Raw genomic sequence first — 18,247 nt, 5'->3', positions numbered from 1 at the left:
AAGTCCATGACAAAGAGAACCTTCATGAGGACAGAAATGTAGTTTATCCCGGAAAGCATGGGAAAGGATGGAGCAGGATAGAGTAGAATGTGGCAGGATGAGGCAGAATGGAGTTGAAGAGCAGGAAGGAGGGCTGGGAAGAAGGCAGGGAACTAGAGGGGGGTGCTCTCAGGAGGCAGCACCTTACAGGTTGATACAAAGCTAAAACAGCATGAGGGCTTCACTTCAGGACAAGAGCAAGCCACAGGAAGACATCTTTTAAGCTGGTTTGATCTTTCATGAACATGACTTTAAACCTAGTATAACTGAAAATCGATACCAAGCCTCATGTTTACCTAGACTTCCCTTGAGTTTAGTAGGTAACTGGAGAGGGGTGAGGGGAATATAGGCAGAGAGGGTCAAGGCAGGCTCCCTGAGATGTGGCTTCTTATCCCAGAAAACTCAGTGAGAGAAAACAACAGGAAGGCACAGGAGCAGGAAAACCCAATCGATAATGGGAGAGGAGGTCATAGGCGCCCTATAAAATACCTAAGCTAGGTCCATTTAGCAGACTCCCAGCCTTCGGGCCCCTCCCTTACCAATGGAATAAAGCGGATACTTTCTCATGTTCCCTATGGCTTGGTCCTTCCCAGATGTTCCATTCTTTGTCAAAGAGAATGCGCTCAGCAAACTCCCTAGCACCCCATTATAGTGACATGCACTTTAATTTCTCACACAAGCTTTGTTGCAGGGAGGGGAAATCAATGAAACTAAAGTCGTTACTTTGTTTCTGAAGTAACGACTTCAGAGTTTGGGATTATGGCTACCCACTGCCAGCTTGAACCTGGGTGTGGATCCCCGGATTCTTGTTAATCAAAAGCCATCAGAACCCAGAAGAAGAGCTCTCAAGCAATCTTCCCAGGAACTGGAACCCAGAATGATTCTGAAAGCGTGTGCTTGCATGTGCAGTCAAATCTTAATAGTCGCTGCATGCCCTGTGGTGAGTCTCAAAACGTAGCCTAAATAAAGCATCCCCAGCCTTTTTCAAGTGTGACACTAGTACTCTACACATACAATCTCCTTTAAGTTGATACAGCCTATCTGCTGCCTCTCTCCCTCAGTAAGGCAGTAGAACATTTTCTGTGTGCATACCTGTGCACGTCTAGCCTCAGATCTCTCTATCTCAGATCTCTCTATCTCTAATCTCTCAGATCTCTCTATCTGCTGCTACTCGAGCAGAGATAAATGACACAGCATCTTCCATATTTCTCCTCTTCACTCTCTTTCACTTTTATGTTAAGTCAAAAGAACTACAAAATAAACAAACAAACAGCCCTCACTAATAAAGTTCAGAATTAATTGCAAGGTGCATGAACAATGAAAAAGAGCAAAGAATTCCAACTCTGGTTCTGCCAATTATCAATTGTATGACCCTGAGCAAGTCACTCGACTTCTCAGTTTCACTGATTCCATTTCACATGCTATATTTCTATCTCATACTGTTATAGTAAGGATTAAAATGACAATATAAACATTAAACACATGGCATTCAAAATATAAGTTACTTGGCTATAGGTGGCTCATGGGTTAAGACCACTCACAGCTCTTGGAGAGGAGCTGGGTTTGGTTTCAGCACCCACTCTATCACAATTATCTGCAACTCCAGTTCCAACTAGCTAAAGCTACAGTGCCCTCTTCTGGTCTCCACATGCACTGCACACAAATGGTACATATACATACACAGGCAAAAGCACACAAAAATAAATAAATAAAATTGATTTAAAAAATAAATTCACTTCCACTTTTTAATTCATCTTTCCAAAATGTCCTTAAACTCTGCCATTTTCAGATTTTTTTTACAAATTTTTTACAATGGCTGATTATACAGCAAATATAAAAATACCATAGATGACTATGACTAAGTAAAAACTTACAGAAATACAAGGAAATATTGGAAATTTTTTATCTCATTAAAAGCTGGGCATAATGGCACAATCCTGTCACCTAGCACTTGGGAGGTGAAGGCAGGAAGATCTCTGTGAGTTAGAGGCTAGCCTGACCATGTAAGTTCCAGGCTAGCTACAGCTACAGTGAGACTGTGTTTTGAGGAAGAGAGAGATGGAGAAGGAAAGAGAAAAAGACAAAGGAGGAGAGGAAAAGGGAGAGGAGAGAGAAGGGAAGAGAGGTGAAGAAAGGTTGATTTATAAAATCCACTGTCAATGCCAACAGTAACAATATCTAGCAAGGTGTCGTGATGAGCAGACAAAACCACAACACTTGGGAGGTAGACACAGAAAGACAGGAGTTCAGGGTCACCTTTGGCTACACAGTGAAAAGAACAGTCTCAAAAATCAAAGAGGTCTCTGCGCTCCACTCCCACTTCACTGTAGCATTACTCACGGTGCCCGGGGGCTGGAGCAGGGTCTTGTGCACTGTGTTCAGAGGCTGATGTCAGTGCCCTGAGATCTGGTTACTGCCCTGCCACAAGCATTGATATGAATGTTGAACCATCTCTTGTACCCGCATGAGTACACATGAGCTCCCCAATTATCCCTGATTGGCTAAATAAAGTCACCTACACACCTGGACAGGACAGAAATGAGGTAGGAGCAGGCTTGGAGGACAGAAGGATCATGGGAGAAGAGACAGGTACCAAGGAGGAGAAAGAAGAAGCAGAGTTGCCATGGGATAGGTAAAGAACCATGCAGGCCAGAAGGAGGAATTTGGAAGATTCGCATGGAGATAAGTGGCCCAGATGGATAACATAAGCAAGTATTTGGAATTATGGATGGGAAGTAGCCCAAATAGTAATTATTAGAACAACTGGCACAGAATGGGGGCTGAGAGGTAAAGGTAGTTTAGGGGGCTAATATCTGCCCAGCCCCAGGTAAAATAAGCTCATCTAAAATCTAACAGGTGTCTGTGTCTTTATTGATTTGATAGCAGGTTAGATGATAGTGCCATAATAATTATAGGCTTTTAATAATAAACATTAATAGCACAATTTTATATTTACTACAATATCCAAGCTATGAAATAATCAACCACAGATGAATAAAGAAAATGTGATGAATATAAAATATGCATTATAAAATGATGCAATATTATTTCACCTTTAAAAAGAACAAACTCCTGTTGTGACATAATGACCTTTCTTCTAAGTAAAACAAGCCAGGTAGAAGTAAGACAAATGTTGCAGAATCTTTCTTATATATGGACTCAAAAGAAAAAAGTAATAACTGGAACTCAGAGCAACAGGGGTAGACTGGGAGTCACTAGGCATTGGGGCTAGGAAGGGAACAGGACATGTTGGCTAAAAGGCACAAAGCTTAGACAAGAGAAGTAGGTTCTAGATCTACTGCACAGCAGTGATGGCTACCAGTACTAGTAAGTAACACTCTTGGAAGTTGTTATAAGAATAGCTCTTCAATAGGGTCTTTGGAAAAATATAAATTTGTTAAGATAGCTACTGAGATAGTTTGACTAAGAATGACCCCCAAAGACTCAAAGACTTGAATACTTTGTATCCAGTTGGTGGAACTGCTTGGGAAGGATTAGGAGGTGTAGCCTTGTTGGAGGAGCTGTGTCATTGAGGGCAGGCTTTGAGGTTTCAAAGGACTGCAATCATTCCCCATGTGTTCTCTTTCTGCCTCCAACATGTAGATCAAGATGTGAGCTCTCAATTGTTCCTGCCACTACCATGGACTTAGCCCTCTGAAAACATAAGCCAAATTAAATGCTTTCTTTCATAAATTGCCTTGGTCATGCTGATTTGTCACAGCAACAGAAAAGTAACTAAATGTTAATTTGGTTTTTTAATCATCCCATATTGCATATTATTAGAACATCATGGAATACTGTAGTGGAAGTTTTTGTTTCTTTTAAACTCAGTTATATTATGTAAATATGTTTTTGTTTTAATCCCAAGTGTGGGATATGGCACTGCCTTAGTATATCCACAGCTGATAACTGCCTCATGTGGGGCGAGGTCTTTGCCAGCTGGACCTCATACAATTCGGAGAAGAGCATGGTCTTTGTCAGCTACAGAAAATGGAATTCTGAGGACTCTGAGAGGGTATAAATATGAGAGCCAAAGAGGTTTTCGAAGACACAGATGGAGGAAGAAGAAGGGGGTTCGTTTGTTCCACTGCTGCTGTTTGCCATTTGCTGTTACTGGACTGCTAGATATCCTGACACTTGAGACTGGTATTCCCCCAAAGAACCCAATGGCCGTAACCAGCCAGAGCTAAGTCTAAAGAGGTCTTGTCCCCCCTCCCTTCTAGCCCTCTTTCTCTCCTACCTAGGGTTGGGGGTTTGAAAAGGAGGTACAGGCTTAAGGAACTCCAAAAAAAGTCGAGTTTAAAAGCAGTGCCTAGTGTATACAGCATAAGTTTACAGACTTTTTCAATTATCAAATTAAAAGTTGGTTTATTTTTAGGAGAGCAGGCACCCCCGCACTCAGAAGGCAGAGATACGAGGATCACACCTTCAAAATCATCTCATGATACACAGTAAGAAAAAAAAAAACAGACTACAAATATAACTATGTTAAAATATTTACCAAGCAAGACATAAAACAAAACAAAAACCAGAAATACCATACACCACTGTAATTCCAATCTTAAATTACTCATTTAAAAGAAAAAAAGTGAAATCATGATGTCAACGGGATATTTATATTCCTTTACAGACTGTTTGTTGTAGCACTATTCACAACAGACAATATTGTTGTGATTATACAACCTAAATATTCCTAGACAACTAAAGGGGTAATTAAATATGAGGTATATATGCATTGTAATACTTTTCAACCTTACAAAAGAAAATCTTGTCATTTTTGACAACATGGATGGCCTGGAGGACGTATGCAAAGTAATGTGAAGTAAGTCAGACACAGTAGAAAGATCCTACAAAGCATGTCCATGAGTCTACATAAACAAGACACACTGAAGTAGTGAACGAACAGTGGCTTCAGAAGCCAGGAACAGCACAGTGGAAGGCTGCAGCTGGCACAGTTGCAGTCATCTAAGAGGGCCAAGCGCTGCAGATCTGTTCAGACACGGTGCACACAGTCAACACTGTACTGACCACTTCACAAGATTAGTTGAAAAGGCGCTTCCCCGCTGGTCATAGCGCCTCACCCTTGCAGCCCCAGGTAGCTGGGAGACTAAGGCAAGATCACCTGAGCCGTCAACTGCTATTTTAAAGTCACTAGTATAAGAGATGATTTTAAGAAATAAAAAAAAATAGAAGAGGAAGAAAAGGAAGAAAGAAAGGGAAATGAAAGAAAGACAAGGATTGACTAATCCATTAACACATATAAAAATTTTAACAAATTTCCCTCAGAAAGTAATAGACAAGGAAAAAAAATTAACCAGATGTAATGACACATCCCAGCAATCAGGAGGCAGAGGCAGGCAGATCTCAATAAGTTTTAAGCCAGCCTGGTCTACAAAGTGTGTTCCAGGATAGCCAGGGATACACAGAAAAACCCTGTCCTGAAGGAAAAAACAAAAACAAGAACAAAAAACTAAAGAAACAGTGTTGGTATAATGTTCTTTTAGAATTTATACACCTTACCCTTGTTCATTCAAATGCTGATTTCTCTCCCCCACTATCTGGTTTCAATCCAGACATTACATTGTGATACTTATTCTAAGCATCACCTATCTCAAGTGTGTGCAAACATGCCACCATTTATTCTCTAAATTGTCAATTAAAACAACCAGCCACAATGTTGAGCAATGGAGAGGACAGGGTGGGACATCCTGGTTCACAGTGGGAGGAGAGGAAGGAAGAGGAGGACAGGAAGGAGTAGGAGGGAGAGGTGGAAGAGTAAGAGGAGAGGAAGGAGTAGAGGGGAGAGGGGGAGGAGCAGGAGGAGAAGAAGGAGTAGGAGAGAAAAGAGGAGCAGAAACTAGGAAAAAAGAAGCTGGAGAAGAGGTCTTGGAACAATGTGGAGAAATGAACTGGACCTAAGAGATCACTAAAAGCAAGTATAATGGGTGAATCTGAATGGTAGGAAACTATGCAGGCTTGGAGGTTTAGGATGAAGTAACTATTGCCCAGCATTGTGTTCTAGGTTAACTAAATAAATCCTACTCTCTATGTGGTGATTTGATTACACAGCTGTTTAGGATTAACTGCAGCTTTACTAAAAGATATAGCAATAGTAAATATTAATGACCAAACACAACAAAACAGTAACTTCATATTAATACAAACAAACAAATAAATGGAAAGTTATTATGAAAAACAGGATGCCTGCAGTTTTTAAGTAATTCTCCTCAAACTACAAATCTATCAGAACAGGAAAAGTAAGTTTACTTAGGGAAAGCTGCAATTTCAATCAAGTGATCCAAGTAACATTACCAGTAATGGGACTTATCAACATTGTACACTCCCACACAGAATTCAATAAAAATACAGCAACAGTGATATTTCTTCCAAATTTACAAAACCCTGCTCTTAGATATTAGCCCACAAGGCCCTTGATTCAATGTGCAGCATCACAAAAAGTAGATAAAGATTTTGAAGTAAAGGAAAGCCGGAGGAAGGACTCCAAAAAGAAAACTAACACAGGCACCCAGCACCAGCATGCAGCCTAACACTGACCATTCAGAGATAATCCTGACATTTGAAAATAGATTTCACTTATCAAATGGAATGAAATATCTAATATATATACATATATACAGATATATGTGTATATATATATTTGCAAAGTGCCCGGCATGGAAGCACACCTCTTATCACTATGTTTGGGGAGCAGAGGTAAGGAGGATGGAGCATTCAAGTCCAGCCTGCACTATGTAGTAAGCCCGCCTCAAGAAGGGGTGGGGGGGGCAGTAGTTGTCTGGGTGTGCCAGCATGCACCCTGGAGACAGTAGCAGATGAATCTCTGGGAATTCACAGCCAGTCTGAATTCCAGACTAGGTATGGCTACATATTGATCCTGCCTCAAAAAAAAGAGAGAGAGAGAGAGAGAGAAAAGAGAGAGAGAAAGAAAGAAAGAAAGAAAGAAAGAAAGAAAGAAAGAAAGAAAGAAAGAAAGAAGCAAGCAATAGGGTCCATCCTTTAATACTTTTCATATATGGTATATTAAAATAAGGAGGATTAGGGATTGAAGAAATGGCTCAATGGTTAAGAGCACTTGCTGGTCTTGCAAAAGTCCCAGGTTAGAGCCTCAGCACCACATGGTACAGCTACAGATGGTAGCTCCCAACCATCTGTAACTCGACTTCTAGGGGATACAATGACTTCTTCCAGTTTCCGAGGATACCAGGCACACACAGGGACACACACATACATTCAGGAAAAACAGACATACACATAAAATAATAACATTTTTAAGTTAGAATTAGGGGTCATTCTAGAACTTGTCCACACACTTATCTATGTCTCAGCCTTTTAAGATATCTAAATCTTATAAAAAGCTATTTGCAACCACTATTCAATACAAATACAACATAAAGAAAACGCACCTATATTTTCTTCACATAGAACTCCTGCCCTAACATGTGGAATCCGTGCAGGCAGCCAGAACTTACTTCTATCGCCAATGTCCTATCTGCACATGGCATATACACTTCTTAGCCTAAGGTTTTATACTGTGCTATCATACCATAGTTCCACTGGTGCTGACACGATCACCATCTAGTTCTCTAAAGACACAGTCACAGACTGGCTGCAGCAAGTGGTGCAGCACTTGCTGGCTGCTAATTCTACACAGGGCTCTAGGATCAGTTCCTAATTCCATAAATGTAAATAAACTTTGAAAAAGTAACCACTGCAAAACTTCTGAAGCTATCACCCTTTCTTATGCTTCTTTGAGCCCTGTTTCCAGTGCAGCTTCCAGTAGAACTACACTTCTTTTTTATTTTAATTTTTTTATATTAATTACAGTTTATTCACTTTGTATCACAGCTGTAGCCTCCCTCCCCGACATTCCCTCTCAACCCCATCCTTCCTCCCTCATCTTCCATGTCCCTCTCCAAGTTCACTGATAGGGTAGGTCCTCCTCCCCTTCTATCTGACCCTAGCCTACCAGGTCTCATCAGAACTGGCTGCATCATCTTCCTCCATGGCCTGGTAAGGCTGCTCCTCCCTCAGGGGGAGATGATCAAAGAGCCAGCCACTGAGTTCATGTCAGAGACAGTCCCTGTTCCCCTTACTAGGCAACCCACTTGGATACTGAGCTGCCATGGGCTACATCTGTGCAGGGGTTCTAGGTTATCTCCATGCATGGTTCTTGGTTAGAGTATCAGTCTCAGAAAAGACCCATGGGCCCAGATTTTTTGGTTCTGTTGCTCCCCTTGTGGCGCTCCTGTCCCCTCCAGTCCTTCCATCCTCCCCTTCTTTCACAAGATTCCCTGCACTCTGCCCAAAGATCGGCTATGAACCTCAGCATCTGCTTTGATACCCTGCTGAGTAGAGTCTTTCAGAGGCCCTCTGTGGTAGGCTCCTGTCCTGTTTCCTGTTTTCTCCATCTTCTGATGTCTATCCCATTTGCCTATCTTCTTCTTCTTCTTTAGTGGTACAGATTTTAGTATGATTATCCTATATAATATGTCTAATATCCACTTACAAGTGAGTATACATACCATGTGTGTCTTTCCACTTCTGGGATACCTCACTCAGGATGATCTTTTCTAGATCCCACCATTTGCCTGCAAATTTCATGATTTCCTTGTTTTTAATTGCTGAGTAGTATTCCACTGTGTAAATGTACCACAATTTCTGTATCTATTCCTCAACTGAGGGACATCTGGGTTGTTTCCAGGTTCTGGTTATTACTAATAAAGTTTCTACAAACACGGTTGAACAATGTCCTTGTTGTATACTTGAACATATTTTGGATATATGCCCAGGAGTGGTATAGCTGGATCTTGAGGAAGCACTATTCCTAATTGTCCGAGAAAGCGCCAGATTGATTTCCAAAGTGGTTGTACAAGTTCTTAAACGCCCCAGGTGGTAATCTAAAGTACTACTGGATTTCGTTTTGCTTATTTTATTTACTCTTTAAGCTTCTACATTCAGAAAAGTCTTGAAGAGCACAAATTATGTAAACATTAAACAGAATGACGTACCTCACAATGCTGGCGAGAAGCCTGGATTTCACATTCATACTTGTTCTTCACAGATTCTAAACAGAGCTCTCTGTAGATTCCTGCAACCAAGCACAATGATTCTGGGTATGCTGGCAATAAAGAGTCGATCAGCAGTACTGTCCCACAGTCTGTCCCCAGCACAGTTCATAAGATGCCCAGAAAGAAAGTCACAATGATTCTAACTTTATCCTAAAAGAAAAAAAAAAAAAATCAAAACACGAATCAAAGAAGATGAAAAAATTAAGAGTTCCTGAGCTAGGAAGGAAACACAGGGCTACTTTTTGTTCCTACCTTATACTCCTAAGCACACACACTAGAGAGTGATCAAAATAAAAAACACAATCTTTTCTCCTCAGATTTCTCCTAACAGAAAGAGAGACAGACAATATAAACTCTGGTTTCATCATTCAAAAATAACCAAAGGAATAAACAGACACTTTACTCCATCAAAACCACTGTGTGCAAACTATTCTCATCAGAGTCCAAAGCTTCCAAGAAGACTAAGTGTGTAAGCTGCAAGAACACGGAAGGTCGTGGTGAGCATGCTCCCAACAGGCGGATGCCCACGTGCTACTCTTCCAGGAAATGTAACATGAAGCAGGCAGCACGACCATGAGCATGTGCCCTGCAGAAGTGGCAAGCAGACAAGCTACGTGTGCATACTCAATGCCAAGCCACAGCTGGCCCAGCGATGTCCCCGTCTGTGCAGTCAGGGCGGGTGGCAGACACCTGGCTCTATGCCATCTGCAACACAGTCACCCATACAACACCACAAAATCAAAGTGTCACAAAGTACACGAAATGTCACACGATCCTACCTGCTACCTTTGTGCGAATCTGCATATTTTCTTGTAAAGTTGCCAGTGGTTCCAAATACTCTGGTGCTTTTCCAGCTATGACTTCTTGGAGTTTTGCATCCACCTGACTCAACCGTTCTTTGTAAAGCCTTAACAAGGCAAAAATTAAGACATTGATTAAAAATTTCCAAAAAGAGAAGCAACTTGCCACTCCCTAATAAAGCTCATGTTCCAATAATCTATCAAATGTATTCTTGCCTTGACTGCAATCAGAAAACACACTTATACATTCCATAATATTAAATTAGATACCAGTCTAGGATTTGTTTAAATCAGTATCACTCTTTAGTCACAACAAAAAAAAATCAATTAAATTCCAGGCCCACTGGCCTCAGCCTATTGTCTAAAGCTACTGGAGGAGGAAGTGGGGCAGGAAGATGGTCTGGACTGGGCAACACAGCAAGACCCAACTCAAAACAATAAAAGTAAAAGAAAAAGCTTGAAATGACTACTTTGGCACTCTCAATTTGTTTTAATTGAACAACAATAAATAAATTCTAAAAGAAAAAGGTTATTTAAACACTGAGCCTAAAAACAAAACAAAACAAAAATAAAACAAGGAAATAACTTTTACTAGTTTGGGTATAGATGATATTATTGTCAAAGTAAATCCCTCGCTGTTCTCCATCTTACCTGAAAAAGCACAATACCATATTAAACCCATTTAATTTGTTGTTTCTGGTATTTTGAGAGTGGGCTCATTATATAACCCAAGCTAGTCAAAATTCAATAAATAGCGCAGGCTAGTCTCCATCTCACAATGGTCCTCAACTTCCTGACTGCTAAGATTTCAAGTGAGAGTGACTATGGATGGCTTCTATTTAGTGTTTAAAAACAAAGAAGAAATTATGGGGGGTGATCACAGAGTCCATAATGTGGTATATACAACTCAACTAGAAATGATGAAAGTAAAATAAAATGAGTTACTGGATAAAGAAATGAAAAATGAAGCTAAGCAAAGCACCACGCAAGCCTGCTGCAATCCCAGCATTTGGATAATGGAGGCAGAAAAGACCCCAGTTTGAGGCCAGTTTGGACAATATAGTGAGAAGTCTTCACAGTCTGGACTACCATGTAATAAACTCAAAAAAAAAAAAAGTCAATTGTGGTGGTACACTCTAGTAGGATATGCTAAAAAGGCAGAAGCAGGGGGATTACAAGTTTCAGGGCAGCCTGGGCTACACCTTAGGACCAGTAAGACAGCTCAGTGGGTAAAGGCATTTGCTACCAAAACTGATGACCTGAGTTTGATCCCCAGAACCAACATGGTGAAAAGGGAGAACTGACTCCTGCCACTTTTCCTCTGACAGGAGCACATGGCATAAGTTCAACTACACATACATATATATTCACATATGTGCACAAAAATAAACAAATACCAGAGGACACAGATCCAAGTCCCAGCAACCACATGGTGGCTAACAACCACCTACAACTCCAGTCTGAAGAGATCTGATTGCCAGCACTCACATGGCGCTCACAATATCTGTAACTCCAGTCCCAAGGAATCTAATGCCCTCTTTTGGTTTCCACATGCATGGGATACACAGACATACATGCATGCAAAACACACACACACCAAGAATAGTTTTAAACAATGTATTCAAAAAGAAAAGGTGACTCAGAGCCCATGCTCCTCACTCTGCAACAGTTCCTCCAGAGAAAAGTGCCTACAGTGGAATCCACACATAACACTAAAGGAAAAAGGCCTGACTTCACTTACCACTTTCTGATAAACTACAGGAATGAATAAGCAAACCTCTCTGGGTATCAGTTTCCCCAAGTAAAGTGGAGGTAAGACTGCCTTCTAGCCCTACAGAGCTAATACAAGAAGTAAAATCAGTGACATAGGTGAAAGAGATACATATACAGTATTCAATCAAATTACCAAATAGGAAACTGGAGGACAATACTCTATTTTATTCTTAAAATTTTTAAAAGGATATCTCAGCTGGACCTGGCGGGGCAGAGCTGTAAACCCAGATATACTGGAGGCTGGTTAGAAGAAGTACAAAGGCCTGCCTGAGCTATAAGCTGAGTTTAAGGCTAGCTGGCAACTTAGCAAAACCCTGTCTCAAAAGAAAAAGTAAAAAGCAGGATCTGGGGATACAGCTCAGTGGCAGTGCACTTGCTTATATACAATGCCCTAGGTGCCACCTCCAGTCCCAGAGGGAAAAATCTTCAGCTGATTATTTAACAAAGAAAGGACTAACCCAGACTAGGACCAAGTGTGCAGCAATGGAGACACTTGAATCACCAAAACCCACGTACAAGTCATCTACTCCATTCCAGCCCAAACACTTCCCGGCCTCAGAGCCCAACGCGGTTAAAGAGACCTCCAGTGAGTAAACAACTGAAGCCTCCTTCACAGCAGATCAGCCCATCCCTATAAAGCACAGAAGGGAGCGCAGAAGGGAGCGCAGCAGGGACCGTGTAACTGCTCCTACACTAGTAAAGATGATGCCACTCAGTGACAGCGGCCTTCTGAAGTTAGTACTTACTGATCCTTGAGATCTGTGAACTGCTTCTCCAGATTGGACATTTCATCTAAACACTCCATCCTCCTCCTTTCACAATCTTCATCATCCATTTCTGTTAATAAAAAACAAAAAGGGAAACATCAAAGATAAAACTTCAAGGCAGGCCTGGAGGCACACACTTTTGATCCCAGTGCTTGGGAGGGTCAGGCAGGGGATTAGGAGTTTAAGGCTAGCTATGACTATAGGCCACAAAGCAAGTTTGAGGCCAGCCTGGGATACATGAGACCCTGTCTGAAAAAACAAAAACAAAAAGATAAAACTGTTTCAAATAGATCTGAAGTTAGTTCAAATAGGGAAAAAATATTATAGTATGAAATTGGACATCCATGGTCTGTGTTAAACCTTAAAGAAAAATAAATCACTCTTATCCAAAATAATTATTACAGTAGAATTAATTTAATGTCAGATTAAAGATCCAGAAGCCTCTAGAGTTTCTAATGTTTATCCATTTTCCAATCTTTAAGGACCTTAAAAGCTATGAACGAAGAATGAAGTCAATGAAGTAATTAACCCACTTTTGATTTTATACTAATTCTTGAGAACTCAGACTATATTTTTAAAATGTCAATATTATTCAAAAAACACATTTGGAATTCTATCTTCACAACTATAACATGTCAGCTGTGGGTGAATACTGCTCTTGCAGAGGACTCAAATTCTGTTCTCAGAAATCATGCCATGACTCACAACTGCCTATAACTGCAGTTCCAGGGGGATTTGATGCCCCAAACATTGCCTCCAAACATAGCATACACATTCACATGATTTAATATTAAAATATGAAATAAAGATGGAAGAGAAGGAGCCACATAGCTGATTATGCCATCACACAAAAAAGCAACTAATAGCTAGGCAGCATGGTGGTACATGCCTTTGATTCAGCACTTGGGAGGCAGAGGCAAGCAAATCTGAGTTAGAGGCCAGCTTGGTCTACATAGGGAGTTCCAGGCCAGCCAGGGCTATAGAGTGAAACTGTGTCAACAACAAAAAGCAAACTAATCCCATTACGTTTATCTTAACGAATCGTGACCTGCCACTAACCCTTTTACTGTTCCCCGTCTCCAGATTATTGTCAGTCAACCAGAGAGCAAATGAGGAAAAAGATAAGCCAACTTTTAATGACAGCAACTATTAATTACCGATCTGTCCTATGTTCACATCTTCTGTTTTTATAGTGTATATAGGTAACATATCAAAATATCAGAGGCACAAACTGATCTGCATCTTGATCTTCATGAAATAAATATCAAACTATAGCCAGGCACTGGTGGCACACACTTTTAATCACAGCACTTAGGAGGCAGAGGTAAGTGGATCTTTTGAGTTTGAAGCCAGCCTGGTCTGCAGAGTTCCAGGACAGCAAGGGCTACACAGAGAAACCATGTCTCGAAAACAACAACAATAGGTCAAAGTATGAGAAAGAGAGTTGCAGCATGTATAGTTATTTTCATATAGCAAGGAAACAGATGATGATAATTTTCTAAAACAAATTTAAAATACTTGTGCCTCTTAATAGCCTATTCTGTTGCTCTTGAAAACTCAGTCCCTTGACTGAAGACATAACTCAGGAGCCTAAGCTGTTTAAGGCCCAGGGTTTGTCAGGGAGCAGGAGGGACATGGTTGGCACACATGATGGCACACACAACACTTGGTCCCTCAAATTTTCTTATCTTCCAAGTTCTGTAGAAAGTTGCTGTGCCCATAGCATCTGCTCGGGACCGAAGTTTGACAGAAAGAACTGGGATGTGTAAATTGCAAGATGTAGTAGAATAAAAATGATAGTAGGAAAAGTAAAACTGCAAAATGCAGTGAAATGATTTACTTGCACTTAAAATTGACTTTTAGTTAAGATTATTATTATGATCTTTGTAAATTATATTATTATTTTCTAGGATGAGATTTTTTTTGTACATGTTAAAAATCAGAAATATTAGGCATATTAACAACATAAATATTAGAAGGGGAGAATTATAACCCATGCAATTTGATGAGATCCTGGCTCCCATTAAAACCCAAAACCACATGCTGGGGAGATGATGGCTCAGGGCTCTGAGCATACTGTTCTTGCAGAGAACCAAAGCTGGGTCCCCAGCACTCACACTAGGCGGCTCACAAGCACTTGTAACTCCAGCTCCAGATCCAATGCCCTCTTTTGGACTCCACGGGCACCTTCACTCACATACCCATACCTACACACAGACACATACATATATGTACAATTAAAGGCAAAATCTTAAAAAAAAAAAAAAAAAAAAAAAAAAACTTGAATATAGAACTTCTTTGCTCCTGGGTACATAGCACGACCCTGTCCTCTATATCCCCACACACACCCCAAATAAGCTTTTCAGAACTATATTCAGAGTATAAATGTAACTTATAATCCCTACTCCGTGTTAAATAATTGGCTAATTTTAAAGTCTCACCAGTGTCCCTGACTAGGCAGATGACCTCAGAATTAGTCTTCTCATCCTAACCGAGAGCCAACACTACATTTCCATCTGTCGGTGCGGACAGCCTTCCATAACAGACCACATACTTAGCAAAAATATGCATAACACACCTTCTCTTCTCTCTTCAACTGCACGCTTTTCTTTCCCCTTAGTTGACGCCACCCACCCCTCTCCCTGTAAGAGCTTTCCTCTTACCTTCACTACTAAACTTGTACTCATCAATTCTGTTTTTCCCTTTGAAATCTCTCACAGGTTCAGCATTCTCTGCCGTTTTCAAGCTTGTTGATCTCCCAAACAAACTAGTTTTCTCCTTCTTCAACAAGCGCTGAACTCTGGCCTTTGCACTTTTTCTTACATTCCTTCTCCTATATGAACTTTCCACTTTAACTATCCCAACCCAAATCCTTCAAGACTAGACAGTCCCATTTTCTTCAAATGAACGTGCTGGCCACTCAGTTCTGGAAGTACCTTCCCTGTCTCTGAATTCCTACAGCATTACTTACATTCAATCGTTTATTTGATGACTTAATCAAGTAGTAACTTACAAGTGTTTTTAGATTTTTTTATTAACTCTTTGAAAATGTCATGCAGTTTTTTAGACACATTCACTCTCCCTCCCCCAACTCCTCCAGATCCACCCCAATCTCCCTAACCACACGACTTCAAGTCCTCTGCTTCAAGTCCTCTACTTTTTCTTTTTTTCTTTTTTTCTTTTTTTTTAAACCATGGAGTTCAATTTGTTTTGCCTAACTATTCTTGGGTTGGAGCCTGCACTGGTGTGTGGCTGACTTACCAAGGGTCATGCTTTTAAAGAAAACTGACTCTCGGACAACCGTGATGGCTCCCCTGCCCACCTCCACCCCTCCATACTGGGATTTGTTTTTCTTTTCTTTTCTTTTCTTTTTACTGGATTGAGCCTGCCCAGGTCTTGCGCATGCTGTCACAACTGCCATGAGTTCGTATGTTGAGTAAGGGAAACACTGTTCCTCAACTGGGAGAAGATAACTATGTATTTCGAGGTCGTGCTCACCTCCTACATTTTACTTTTGGATGGTTGACTTACTGACACTGCCTTCTTCCACAGACTGCACTCTGACAGCCAACCTGGGTCGAGGTGTGGAGTGATAACAGACTGTCATTAACCTGTTATCAACGCTTCCCTTACATGGTCAAAACCAGGAGGAGACAAAGAAGCCATCCTCAGTCTCTGTCATATGGTCAGACCGAAAAGGGTCCAGGAACCCAGAGTTCCATTCGTGTTTTTAATGACCATTATTAAAGATTTACACAATTTATTTGTGGTGTTAATCTACCTCCCCCATTAAAAAAAAAAAATGAAATATAAGTAAAGGGGTCAGAAACAGACCAAAGTTACAAAATAATGAACGCTCGAGGATTCTGGGAATGTCAACACTGCCCACACTGTCCAGATTAAAACCGATAAAGATTCGAAATCATCGCTCAGGCTGGTTCCTTGTTGGGCTTGAAAACTTTAGGGACCTACTATGAGCCGGACAGTTCCCAAGTCAGTCCCCTCGAGAGCACTGATGACAGCACTAGCGACGGGCTGACCTAAAAGCGAAGGTTAATGAGCTTCAAGCCCACCAACGACCAGGGCAAATGTATCCCCAGCCCGCACAGACGCTGACACGGCTACAGACGCCGGCGAGGCTGACGGGGACTGAGAAGAGGTCGCCGGCTTAAGGAAAGGGACATTTTCGGGTCTTCCAGACTAGCCAGCGGGGCGTTCCACTCCCGGGCCAGGAGCCCTGGGGCACTGCCGGGCGTCCCCAGGGCGGGCCCCACGGTGGACAGAACGGCCTGGGGTCCACCAGCCCGCGCTCGCCGCGTCCACCGGGAGCCGAGCCGGCGGCGCCCGCAGCCCCGGGCCCGGAGGCCGAGCCAGTCCCCGCCCCTTCCCCGTCTCCCCGCCCCGCGCTCGCAGCAGGACGCGCCGCCCGGCGGGAGCCCCGCGGCCTGTAGCGCGCCCGGCGCGGGGGACCCGGCGTCCCCGCCCCGCGGGGTCGCGCACCTGAGCTGTCCCCATCCTCGGAGACCGACGAGCTCTCGGTGTCCTCGTCTTCGGAGCTGCTCCCCTCGTTCTCCGCGTAGTCCACCTCCATCTCATCGTGATGATTCGTCTCCTTCTTGTCCCCTCGGGAGTGGACCGGCATTTTCCAGCCGCGCCGTCGCTTCCCACTCCCTGCTCCCAGCCCGGCCACTGCCGCTTCAGTGAAGGGCGCGCCGAACGCCCCGACCCACCCGGCCGCCGAGCCCGTTCCGAAACCCTCGACTCCTCCCCACCCCCGGCCGGGGCCTCACAACCTAACCCGCAGGCTGTGCGCTGTGAGCTCTGCCATTGGTCGAGGCTGGCCCGGAGCTGGGGGCGTGGCTTGCCTTAAAAGGCGTACGATTGGTTGTTCGTGATTACAGCAGGGTCTTCCGGTGTGTGTCGGGAGTTGTAGTCCTTAGGCCTCAGCGCTTCAGGGTCTGTGGGCTTCTAAGATTCAGCTGCCTGAATCACTTCTAACTTCGGACTTCAAGTCCCACAAGGCAGGAAAGCTGACATTCTGGAACGCAGTTTATAAACTAAACAGAAACAGATTGTGCAGGTTTGGTCTGTACTTATTCTTTTCCCGCCAAGTGGCTGTCTGATCTGCCTGCCTATGTGAAGAGGTCCTTTGCCTGAAAAGAGTCTTTGCATACTACTTGAGCCTGAAGAGCTGCAGAATCTTCTCTTCTACATTAGTAATGCCTTTATTGCCGCGAATAAACTATTAAATTGAATTGTATGTGTAAGAAATGATTCATACTTTTTTTAATTTCACAAAGAAATTTTAATTCTTCTTAAAATTTTTACAGCCAAAAATACAGAGAGGAAGGAAGTTTTATCTTGATATTGAAATCCAGCACTTTTGCATTTTTTAAATGGAAGATGCCACCAATTGATTTAATTTCAGGTTCCAATGTAAAGTACGTTTGAAAAAAAAAAGTACATGTTTGACTTAAAAAGACGTCATTTTTTTTTCAAGGACAAGATATATAGAAAAGTAGGACTCAGTAACTGCCATGGTGATTGTAACTCATAATAGCTGGCCGCTTTCAGTTTATGTCAAGTTGTCTTGGTGAGTTCATTGCGTAGGTTAGATGACTTGAATTTTCAGTTTAGTAGCCTGAGGTTATTGGAGTATGTATTATGTCCATTTTGTAAACATGGATGTCATTTCCAGACTTTTTGGGTTTTGGTTTTGTTTTGTTTTGTTTTGTTTTGTTTTTCGAGACAGGGTTTTCTGTGTAGCCTTGGCTGTACT

General features: G+C 42.1%; 1 protein-coding gene across 1 annotated transcript in view; it reads right to left on the bottom strand.

Moving 5' to 3' along the window:
• Positions 1–17,260, bottom strand: part of Brms1l (BRMS1 like transcriptional repressor) — a 32,472-nt gene extending 15,212 nt beyond the window's left edge. The window contains exons 1-4 of the mRNA XM_055608730.1: positions 16,969–17,260; positions 12,448–12,538; positions 9,908–10,035; positions 9,069–9,148 (exon numbers count right to left, since the gene is read on the bottom strand). Of these exons, the coding sequence (XP_055464705.1) occupies positions 9,069–9,148; positions 9,908–10,035; positions 12,448–12,538; positions 16,969–17,110 (441 nt within the window). The 5' untranslated portion in view covers positions 17,111–17,260. The remainder of the gene's footprint in view (positions 1–9,068; positions 9,149–9,907; positions 10,036–12,447; positions 12,539–16,968) is intronic.
• Positions 17,261–18,247: the final 987 nt, after the last annotated feature.

Source organism: Psammomys obesus, unplaced genomic scaffold (assembly GCF_907164565.1).
Source record: "Psammomys obesus unplaced genomic scaffold, mPsaObe1.curated_primary_1811, whole genome shotgun sequence".
Lineage (NCBI taxonomy): Eukaryota > Metazoa > Chordata > Mammalia > Rodentia > Muridae > Psammomys > Psammomys obesus.
Note: the sequence above shows the minus strand (reverse complement) of the source record. Positions and strands in the feature narration are given on the sequence as shown.